General features: G+C 43.1%; 1 protein-coding gene across 2 annotated transcripts in view; it reads right to left on the minus strand.

Moving 5' to 3' along the window:
- RCOR1 (REST corepressor 1) overlaps window positions 1-12,424 on the minus strand; it is an 81,400-nt gene that overhangs the window by 34,600 nt on the left and 34,376 nt on the right. For both annotated transcript variants that reach the window (XM_039552472.1, XM_039552473.1), the window contains one exon: window positions 6,970-7,053. In XM_039552472.1, coding sequence (XP_039408406.1) covers window positions 6,970-7,053 — 84 coding nt within the window. The remainder of the gene's footprint in view (window positions 1-6,969; window positions 7,054-12,424) is intronic.

Genomic DNA, 12,424 nt, shown 5'->3' on the forward strand with positions numbered 1-12,424 from the left:
TTTGTCTTTTGAGCATTTTCTGAAGTGCAGCAACTGCAGCTGCTGGGAAAAGTGGCCGTGACTATTATTTCTACAGATAAATTCAAGCAGAATCTTAAATTAAACACTAATTCTTTCACTTCTGAATTCATGGAGTTGCATTCTCCAGCTACTGTATTTACATCCAAGCTTCACAGCTGCCAGGTTTGCTGCATAGTATGAAATTTGGATTAGGGATAAACATAAACCAAATTCTGCTTTTACATTTAATCCTTTGTGCTGTCACTAGGACAGACAACAAACCCGTATTTCTAGGTAAGGAGCATACACAAACAGCACAAACCTAAGTTTGGATTTTTTTGTTATCCTCACTTGAGCAACAAAAGGTCAGCACCTACCTTCAGGAGACAATCACAACTCCTGAAGTCCACCCCTTAGAGACTTAGCAGCTCTTTTTCTAGAACTCATACTTCTACTACTCCAAAAAAAAGGAAACCAATGCCTCAACAAGTAAAACCTTGGACACAAACAAGCAGAAAAATCCCAAACAGGAGAAGCACAATATATATGCTCCTTCCTTCACAACCTCCCAAAGCACTTAGCCAGCCAACAAAAATCCCCAAGTATAAGCTCACCTAAGAGTTCAACAATACTTTTTTCTCTCTGATAGCAAATCCTAAGCAGCTCCTACTCTCCCATCCCTGGCTAAGGTGGCTGCACTCTTACTGAGTATCAACACAACCTTTTGTGGAGTCATAAACCAGGTCATGATAGGGGATGAAGGGGAGAGGCGACTCAAAATAAAACCACAATTTCAACGGTTTCAAGGATCCTGCTTAGGGCATGATGGAGAGAAGGGACTTAAAAAGCAGCTTTTCTGATGCTGAGTACATACCAGACTACATCCTCTGCCTCACTGCTGCTGCCTGAGGAAGGGTGCCTGTGTGCTGGGGAGGACATGACTCTCAAGTACCTCTGAAGCAATATTCCCTTCCATTTTAAATGCATCCTGTTAAATAGGGGCTTTATTTTCTAAAAGGGAGATTTTAAGATCAATGCTTTCCCCAGTCTACACTCTCCCATTTGTGGTTTTCTGCCCACATTTATTTAGTGCTAGGGCACTCTATACCCCATGGAAAATGAGAGCTAATGACGATAGTGATGGAGTAGAATGTCCACAGAATTCACAGGACAAAATAAGTAAGCCAAGGGGGAAAGGCTGTGTCCAAACAGAAGCTCTTCTTAAAACAGCTATGGCTCAGCTACACACTGAAAACAGAGACCAGCCACACAAATCATGATCAGACACATGCAGTTACCTTAGAAGACATTTTCATTTCCTTTATTCTGATAGTCATTTTAAATTAGAAAAGAGAAAAAACATATTTCCAAGCTTGCTCAACATTCCCTTTAGAAGAAAATCTGAAGAGTAATCCAGAGTCCATGAACTAAAGCTGGAGACAGACTCTGGCCACTTAAACCTGCAACCTGCCCTCAGAAATTTTGGTATTCACCATCACAACAGAAGACTGAAAAGAGCTACCAAAACTCACTCGCACCCTAAGAAGGCTGCTAACACACTAAGGACCAGGGCATACTTCAAAACGTGGTTGGGACATGGGCTTTTGAAATCCTGAATGCCAACTCGTAACTTCTTAGGGTGGAGCACCACATGCTCCCGAACAGTTACCCAGCCTGTGGCACAGTTAACTAAACCTTGCCCATTCAAACACCACAGGGTTAATATCTTTAGTAACCATAGCAACCAGCACTTCTTCCTCCATCAGAGCCTCAGCTGGCACATTACTGCCTTCCCAGCATCAGGTTTTGCAGCACATTTAGGGACTGCTCCCTTTCCCCACAGCCAGAGGGTTTGGCCAAGCACATTAGGAGGGTGTTGGAGCACTCAGCTGTTTCACCTAATTCTGGAATTTCTCTGTCCCCATGTCTCCTGGGTCTTTCTATTTCCCCTCCACAGAAGGAAGGAGGATATCTGAATTCCCTCCATGTGCACCAAGGCAGGCATAATTTAATGCAGGGAGCCAGCAGCAGCCTCAAAAGAGGAAGGGACTGGTGAACGTCGAAGTTGGCAACACCAGTCAACCATCAGGTCAAACAGAAGCAGCACTGCAAGACCAGAAGATCCAGCTGCCATCCATGATCCAGTGTCCCACGGGTATTAGGAATAGTGTGTGCCTGCTCAGTGACACCCCATAAACTGTAAATCCACTGGAGATATCCACCAAGATATCAGTGAGAAAACAAAACTCCCATCTAGCAGCACACATATTCTGTCAGGAAGAGAGAAGAAAAAATACTTTCAAAGCAGAGCTTAACACTACCAAAACAATACATCTTTCCTTCTTGTAGTTCACCTTTGAACTGCAGATGCATAAAATCAATAATCACATCCTACCCTCTCGTCCGGTGTACATGCCTTGCTCCTGGGCAGCTGCTGCATGCCAACACTTGCTCATTTCTAAACCAACCCAAAGTCATTTTTTTGGTTCCACTCACTGGCGCACTTGGCACAGAGAGAGACACTGCTGTTTTATTAATAGCTTCATGCTGGCCCAGCTCGATTCTGTGCAGGGTTTCCACAGCATCATTACAATGCATTTTTCACTATTTCCCCTCCTCCTTCACCACGTGCCACTCCAAGAGAGCAGATGCCTGTCTTCCACCTATCTGTTCCTGCTCCTCAATGTCACCTTGCTCAAGGCATCATTCTTCCTCCCATGTCGTTCCCCACCCTCTGTGACAGAGTCCCAGCACAGCCAGAACAGCTGCTCTCCATGGCACCAAGTCCACAGAGCCTCTCGGGAGTCTCACTTCGAGAGCAAGTTCTCTGTGAGAGGTGTGACCCCAGCCACAGCACAGGGTATTTGGAGCAGAACTAGAAGGGGAGCACAGTTATTTTAAGTCCAAATGTTCAGTTACTGCACAGTGACATTTCTTTCTTTCTTTCTTCTTCAAAAGAGACAGGACAAACTCCTAGTTTTGGGCTTTGTGACTGCTATGGTGGCACTGCTATGCAAGTGACCCCTCAAAGACAGAAGTCGGCTGAACCACGCTGGCAGCATTCAACTTTGGTATTAATACGGGCAATGCAGTAAGTGGTTTGTATCCAGGATTAATGGTTAACAAGGCACAGGATAAAAAAAATCAGCAATGTGCCAACACATACTTTTGTTTTCATCTTCTCTATTACATCCATCACTTCATGACATCCAGGTAAAAGGTTTCTCCAGTGTGATTAAAACATTTCTTCAACACACAGGATGCATGAGACCCAAACAAGCTTTTAACTAATTGTGTGAGCCTGGAGCATCAGGTATGAAGATATTTACCAGGTCTTGGCTGACACACTGGTCTTTCCAGGATTCACTTCAGCAGCTTACAGGAGACCCTCCCACAACATCCCAACAGTTTGGCCATCCCTCTGTCAAACCCACCAGGCGCACTGAGCATTGTCACAGATCTGCTCAGTGTTTTTTAGCACAGATTCCCCTTTAACAAGGGTGGGTTGCTCAAGTTCCACTCTTTGCACAGAACTCTCCTGCTCACAAGAGCTACAGCTCACTCTAAGGAAGAGCTAACATGTGCTGCACTACTTCCATCTTTACGCTGAGCCCCAGCCATAGGAACAGAGAAGAGTCCTGTGACTTACAGGCATAGGATGGATTAAAGGTTTTGGAGTACAAACAAAAGTCATCACAGGTACCAATGTGCTGCTGATTTGTTCATCCACACTTCAGCCTGAACAGCAGTATTAAAATGGATATGCTAGCTGGGACTCACAGACATACAGCCCAAGGGGCTACAACAACCTCCTGGAGACCACAGCTCCTTCCACTTTGCAATTTCACACTGCCAATGAATTAACTCCCCCACAAAGGATAACACACATCACAAAAACCCATGGTTTAAAAAGGCATAAAGAAATACACGAATCCATCACTTCCCTGGATAACTGCCAGTAGTCAATCACCAAAAAACCTCCACACACTCGGACATTTCATTTCAGTCTGTGTGGGCTTATTTTGCAGCCATCTATTTGTATTATGTGTGTCTCTTATGTCAAAATTTCTCTTTGAGAGAGTAATTGACAATAGTCCCCTCTCAGTCTCTTTTCAGTAAGCTAAACAGATGGAATTTGCCTCATCTTCTGTTTCCAAATCGTTTCAGTAGCTCCTGTCTCCATCCTTTTCTCAGTTTTTAAACACTGAAGCCAAGGTTCATTCCCCTGAATGCTGCTGGGTGGAGAGGCAGCACACTGTTCCAGCAACTACCTCACTCTTTACACCCACATCATCTTCTGGGTCAAGCAGGACACTGGGAAGCTTTGCTGAATTACCTGCCCACTGTTTCCCCAAGACTGCTCTCTAAACTATTTCTTTCCAAACATCAGGCTGATGTAGAAGGCCAGAGATCTCAGTACTGAGATTCATAACCCTGCAGTTGGGTCATTAAGAGCTCATCGCATTGGCAGCAGTCCAAGTTAGGAAAAGACCCAAAGCACTCTATAAGATTGTCAGTAGCATTAATTTTATTTACCATCCTGTCAGTCTATGGCTCATCCACAATTACATATCAATTCCCACATCACTGATGGAAATGTTGATCATCATCAGTCCTCTCACACATCCCCATGGACGTCATTTAATTAGGATTCACTATCAATGATGCCAAGACTTGTCAGTGAACTTGAGTCACTGGAGAGACCTCCTGTCCCCTGATGTTCTTTCATCATAAACCATGAAGCAGATTAGGGAACTCTGCTTGTGATACATTTAGTAAGTGCTCTACAGTCACTGCAGAGCACTGGTGTTTTGGAGGAAGTTCCCATCTTTTGCAAGGAAGGGGGACTGAATCATGCTCTCATGCAATCAGTGCCTAACAGCTCTCTTGAATACATCAGAGCAATAAACTTATTTCTACCAATCAATCCATTTTTAGTCTCAAAAAAACAAAAGCACCTACCTTCAGCAGGATTTGTTTTTCACAGTTCATTTTTAAGAAATGCCAAATAGAGAGAGGAATATCTGATTCCTTTCAAAAGGATCAGCTCACACTGACACAAAACAAAGCTATGACCAACCAGCCCCCCACTCTGTTTTTTCATTCCCTGCACAGCTGCCCTCTTCCCAATCTGCCACCCCAAGGTCCCCTCAACCAACTCTCACAATGCTCCTTTGGATTTTTACTACTACTACTAATACTACTAGATGCTTAATTTCCTAACTCCATCCCTCTGCATCAATCAGGCACCTGGGAGGTATTTTTTGTGCCATGTATGGTGCAACAGCCTCATACTTCACTTCCCCAAACTCCATATGAAATTTTGTCATTTTTTTGCTGTACCTCTTTTGGAAGGTGAACTCACTGATGAGTTTATACTCTTACTAAAATTTTCAGTATTTTGAGAAATTCCTTCTTGCCCTTCCTCCTGTATTCACATTTTTTCCCCCCAACTTTTTTACTTTACTAACAGACAACTGCCACCTAGTTTTTATTTATCAATGTCATATTACTTTTTAAATTACCTCTTATGTTCATGATCTCTTCTTAGCCAATATTATATCCTCTTTATGGTCTATGAGTATATTTTTGTGCCAATTACCACAGAATACTCAGTTACGGATTATTTTACTCAATTCCACATATCTTCTTTTCCCTCCTCCATTCTCTTTCCTCTTCAAGAAATCTGTTTCCTATCAGGCAGGAGTTAAAGGTTCCAAAGCTGAGCTGGGATTCAGAAGACATTCAGACTTGAGACGCAGCTACAGGAATCCTGTGTCACAGACAACCCATGAATAGTCATTCCTTTTGGTGGCGGCAACTATTTCTTGCTGTTATACCTTTTGGGAGGTTTCTAGCTGTAGATAACTGTCAAATACATTCCTCTCCTCATCATATTTATTTCAGCATCGAATAGCCAGCAGGAAGCAGACTAGGAGCGAAGGCAAACATGATCCTTACAAAGTCCTTTTTATCTGCAGATCACAGTACCATCATCCTTCCATAATTTAAGGGGCAACTTGCTCCGTGGAACAAATGCCCAAGGGCAGAGCACAGGCCTTTCAGGACAGAGCCGGTCTGTGCACAGTCTCTGCTGCCTTAATTTGCAAATGCCACTACATCTTCACATGTGCCTTATGATGCATCCTAGTCCTTGGGTCTAGGGGATTTACTTAATAGTGCCACCACAGAAACTGCAGAGAAACAGGAATGCATGAATCTCATTCTTGGTCCCAGAATCAGAAAGGATAAAAAAAAGCCAAGGTATAAGCACAAAGTCAAAATTAGCTCTTTTCAGCTCCCCCCCCCAAAAGCACTTAGGTTTAGTTACTGCATTCAAACAGCAGCCCTTTAATCAAGGAGTCCTGCTTATTCATGAGGAGAACTGTAGCTAGACAAGCCTTTCAAACACTAGTTCTGCCATCTGGCAGCAGCACTGAGACTTGTTCCCAGACACACACAGAGTGCTGTTAATTGCCCTCACGTGGAATTCCAAGGCACTGCAATTGTTCTGGCATTTAAAACCTCCATGGGCTCCAGATGTGGATTTGTCTTTGTGGAGGAAAAGGTACTGCTAATTACCAAATATTTTGCGGGCCTCCCACCCCTCCCAATACTTTTCATTTTGCTCTCCCCAGTTATATCTGTTGTCTTCTACAGCACCAACAGCAAACAAAGCAGATTGTGTAGGCCTGCGGATGAGTATCTTAAGGAATTCGTATCTAGGAATAATGTGTGTCACATTTCTCTTGCTTTCCCCGCACCCGTGGATTTGACACTGAGCAGCTACCCAGTGGAGAACAATGATCATCTGGGGGATTGCTTCGTAAGCTTTTCTTTTTTCAAATTAATTTCAATTCATAATGGAAAGGTCACAGACATAACCTCTCTACCAAAAGTGGCAACTTTGCATTCTTGAAGTGATACATGGAAGGAAAGAAGGGAATAAAAGTAGTTGAACAGACTTACATTTTGCTTCAGACAGATTCTGGTTAGGTGACCAGACCAGCATGCCGAGATTCTCTCTCTCCTGACTTCGCCTTGCAAGTTTGGCTTAAGAGAAAACAGATACAAACCAAGTTACAGAGAAAGTAATTTCAGATGCAAAATGGATACAAAAGTGACTTATCACACATCTGCAGCTTTTAATCAAGATATAAAACCCATCCACAGAGTTAAAACCCCATCTTCCCATTCCGACCTGAGGCTTTTCCTTGTTTCTTCAATGCATCACCCTCTCTATAACACGACAGATACCGCACACTCATGCAGTACACTAAGCAACATGCGTTAGATCTAAATTAAAAGTTAATTAATGTTTCTCTTCCAGCACACTTGATTATTTTTCTTCCAGCCATCATTAAATGAAAAAGGGAGGAGCTGGGCTCAGGCAGAAGGCTCCAAGCCCTGGACATCATGAGACTGTAGTGTGCAGACAGATTAACACTTCAGAGTAGGCATATGCATAAAACTTCCCACATTACAGCTCTGAGCACCTCCTGCACCATCCCAGCAGCCGTTCTGTGCCTCCATCCCCCATACAATCAGGAATGCCCACCCAGGTGACACTGGGTCCCCCAGGTCACAATCAGGTCCTAGTCTCAACTGCTCCAGAGAAATCCAAATGCATTCACACCCACGCTGAGACACACACCCACGCTCAGACAAGTCTGTTTTTAACCAGCTTAACACCTGGCTGGCAGGAGAGCTCTGAAAGTCTCAAGTGAAGATCCACAGCTGTGCATAGTCAGAAAAAGCAACTTCAAACTAAGGTATGTTTCAAGAGCAAGCTCTTGCCAATTGCGCTGATGTTTGGTCACAAGCAGCCAAAAGAGGAGGAGGAGGAAGAGGACAAGAAGAAGAGAAAAAAAAACCTCCCTCATTTGAGGCAGCACACACACAGGCAGGCCAACCACCCGCCCTGGCAGAGAGAAACTTGCAAATCTTGTTATGAATGAGTACCTACAGTACTATTTCCAGTACAAAATGTCACATAACACTCAAGTTTTATGCAATATTTCAACACAATGCTATTTTCTCTGTGCTGTGCAATTAGACATATAACCACCACTTCATGAAGCATTAAAACAGGTCAGAAAAGATCTAGTAACACAAAATTACATTACAGTCCTATGAACACTCAGTTTCACAACTGTTTTTAACCTGAAATCTGCTCAGCTAAGAACAGTCAGGGTTTAGATGACAAAAATATTTTAACAATAAATTTAGAGCACAAATAGCATGTATTAAAAATAACCACCTGTTGGCAACATATTTACACTGAACTAGCAGGTTTTTTCATGATAGACACCATTATCTTTCACTCAGTTTTTGGGAACGTTTTTTGTTTTTTTTAGTAAGGCTAGCAGAAGAAAGGCCTCAGTGCAGAGTGGCTGTTACATCCCTTTACAGCATCATTCCAAGCACAGCTGCAGTGCTCACCAACACTGTCCCGTGCTTCTGGACAAGGAATACCAGGATGAATTCTAACACTCAGCACTTCAGTGACAAAGCTATACAGATAATTCAATTTAATCTGTTGTATATTTAGTGTAAAAATAGCCACATAAGAAGGGCAAGGGTTACTCTTTTTTTAGGAGAGCAGATCAATCTAGGATCAATGGGGTTTGCTTGTTTAAGCAACTGCAGTTAAATCAGCGCAACTTGTGTTTAGAGAAGCTGTATACTGGCAGACAAGAAGATCTGACATTTCAGGTAATCCTGCACTTTCATTTAGCTACCCACCAGATATCTGTAAAGTTTCTGCCACAGCCATTAGTTCCATATCACAGTTGTCGTGGGAGCAAACACTCTGTAATCACTTTCCCACTGTTAGCTTTTCCATTTGTCCCAAGTCTGTCAGGAATCATGGTTGCTTCCTCCAAGAGGAAGACCTTCTACTACAAGCAGCAGCCCCTAAACTTTGTTCCACTATCAGAATTCACAGGGAATGTGAACTTCCATTGCCTCTACCCAGGCAGAGAAGTGCAGCCCCAATCAGGCACAGTACGATGTTGCTTTTTCCACAGCAGTTCCCATCCCTCTTTTTTTTTTTTTTTTTACCCCTAGAACATACCCCTACTCTACAGACTATATGCTAAAACACAGGAGAAAACCAATCCAGCTTAAAATTCACTTTGTGAGGAAAATGTTGTTTTTAAAGTTTGTCCCATTTTACAGATGTGGTTTACTGCACAAGCGCAAAAAGTTCTACTGTGCAAGGGAGGAGATGAAGCAGGGCAGAACACATTTATATCAATATTATTCTAAAAAGTTGCGGGGGCTTTTGGGTTTTTCCCCCTCTGGAGCTGAGAGGACACATCTCAGAACCAGCGTGCAGAAATACCTTGATTTGCACAGAAGAGCAACAACACGAGGCTCTCCATCCCTGGGGATTCCCTGAGCTAATGCACAGGCCTGGCACATGCAAGAGCAGCACACTGCAAGATGTGAAACCCCGATCCACAGCAGCTAAGGCTCTCCCCATGAGCTGTCAAGTCAGGACACCTGACAGGGAAAGGGAAACGGGGATGTCTGCAAACAGGAGCTACCAAAGGTCACTGTACCAGTGTACACACATCAAGTCCCCCCTACACGTCAGAAAGTACCTTCCCTCTTCTTCTGACCCCTCCCCTGTTTCAAGTTAGCCATGAATAACTGGCATCAGTACAGAAGGAAATACGATGGTTCAACAGCACCACTGCAAAAGAGAGCATGGGAAGTTGTTTCCCCTTCCACCATTACTTGACAAACCAAACCAGGAGATCCACCTGAGCTTTAACAAAAATAAAAGTAATCCAACAAAAAAGCTGTTAGCTTTAACTCCATACCAGTTCCTAATTTTCTACCACATATCCTTAGAGACAAGGAAGAAGAATAAGGAAGCAGGGACAGCCAGAACACGTCCCTCAACCACAGCACCAGTTTAAACTGTTTCAAGGACCACAGATGGAATGGACACCATACACAAGGAGAGCGCAGGAAGGCAAAACCCTGCCTGCAAGCAGGAGCCCAGCACTGTGCAGCTCCAGCCTGACACATCACATTTTATTTTTCTTCTCCAAGTTAGAGAAGAAACATGCCAGAATAAACTCAGTGGAGCAGAGGCCTCTCAAAGAGCCACCAATCACTCTGTCATCTGTTACTTTGCTTCTGTGCAAGGCAGCAGTGCCAGCTCCCACTTGAGTTCCTGCACTCTGAGGGACCTGCTTCGTCTCCAGCTCTCCCCAAGGATGCTGCACGATCCAGCCACAGCTGTGAGCCATTCAAGCACTTTACATTTCCTTTTGACACCTGTACTGACCTCTTGGAGAAATGATCCTCACCTCCCACAGATGTCAAGACACATTTTGCTTCCAGTTCCATCCTGCCCAAGTCAAAGTGAGGCTTGGGCAGGATGCCTCCAGCATTTTTCCTTCTCCATAACCCTTTCAGTAGTCTCTGGTGTTTTTCCTGTTGCTGTTTGCACAAGGCATTTCAGAGCTACTGAAACCCTCTGGATTTCAAAGCAAAGCACACTAACACATGACTATGTGACAGCACTGCAACACACCATGAAGAGAGGGACCCTGCTCTAGTCAGCTCCTTCTGTTATTTAGAATCTGCAAAAGGTAACTCAGAAAAGTAGGTCCACGATCAGATGCTCGTTACAAATACACACTTCTGTACCTTCTCTGGAAAGCAAACATGAGCCTTAAAGTGTAAAAGCGCTTGCCATAGAACTACAGGGAATTCTTCAGCTATTGATCTTTTGCAAAACAATGGGTAAGAAAACATCTCCAGATCTGAACAGCGCCTTTCATGGAGTTAATAAAGTTTATACAACAACTGAAATACCCAAGGGTAAGGTAAGGATGGCAAGAGTGCCACCTACAAAAGCTACTGCTTTACTAACAGCACTTACTGATCCCCACCCAACTGGTACCAACTCATTTTTAAATCACATGTTGCAGATTTTAAAAGAAAGTGTAAGAAACATCTCTTCCTTTTAATATGCAACCCTGACCATTATATATAAAACATGCATTGTATAATATCCAAAGGTGAATAGATGCTTTTATTATTTGGAAGAGCTGGAGCTGCCATATAATAATTTAACTGCTGAATGCTTCTTAAAGCAGTTTTGGATCAAGTCTAATGCATTTACTTCTAGTGAAGTGAGATTAAACAAGTGCTTCCATTCCCAACCCTGCATTTTCTTTATCAAAGCAGAACTTAAATTTATTGCATAGTGTAAAATCCCCTGTTTATGGTACCCATGATGGCTGTTAAACAAAGTAAGACAACGGAGGCACGGGCTCCCGTTGTACAAAAAACCTGTCTCTCATGGGTTCATTGGTATGACTCAGGGTCACGGTGTAATTGTAAATGCACAGCTGCGACACAACAGCACAACACCTATGTGACACAGGAGAATTCAAACAAAATTCAGAGTCAGAAAAAAGCTTTTTCCACCTTCCCTCCCCACTACTAGCATTGGTGTCCCAAGCAGCAATTCAAAGACATTTGAAGAACTTTGCTGCTCATCTCCACTTCCTTCTGCATGTGACTTCTCCCTGAGTCAGCAGCTAATGCTTGTGATCCCCTTTCATTCGTGTTTTCCAAGGACTGCCTAGTCATAGCAGCTGGTACCTCACAGAAATACCATCACTGTACACACTATAGCAGCATTAAATGAAACAGAACTGGAATCCTGAAAACTGAGAAACATTTTTTAATTAAAAAGTTATAAATGAAGCAGCAGTTAGCTCTTCCTATACATGACTACACGCAGCTGGCACTATAATCTATATGCAAATAAAGTTCTGAGGGCATTTTAGCATCTGCCTAGGGAAACTAAAGCAACTATTTGGGTTTCTACACAGAGCAGCAGCCCTGGAAACATGGGGTGAAGGGCCCTCCTGCCTCAAAATGACTGGTGCTGTGCTACAAAACCCCACGGTATCACACATTACAAGTGTGTGTAAAATATTGCTTTAAAAATTACCCAGTTAAAGATTAATCGTCCAGCAATGATTACAAAGGTCACTTCGCAGTGATAAAAACTATTACCATTAGAAGAACTGAAAGAGAAAAGGAGAAAAAGCATAGATAGCAATAGTTTCCTTTTCTTTAAGGTAATCAAGTACAATCCATCCTAAGTTTGAACTTCACATCTTTGTATTTTTATTCTTAAACCTTTTAAGAATACATCTGATCCAAGATGCCTTTCCAGTTTAAGAGCCAGCAGTAATGCAAAAGCTGTGGCCTACATTCTGCCCACAGCCCAGGCCAGACCAAACAATAAGGCCAGAACAGATGTTGAGGCCTCGCCTTTTATTTTTTTTTTCTTGAATAATAAGAGCCCGCTCATTCTCTCCTGCAAGCAGGTGGCACCAATGTGCAGCCATAGATGAGGTCTGAATAACTACACAAGCAAACAGCC

Source organism: Corvus cornix, chromosome 5 (genome assembly GCF_000738735.6).
Source record: "Corvus cornix cornix isolate S_Up_H32 chromosome 5, ASM73873v5, whole genome shotgun sequence".
In the NCBI taxonomy this organism is placed as follows: Eukaryota; Metazoa; Chordata; class Aves; order Passeriformes; family Corvidae; genus Corvus; species Corvus cornix.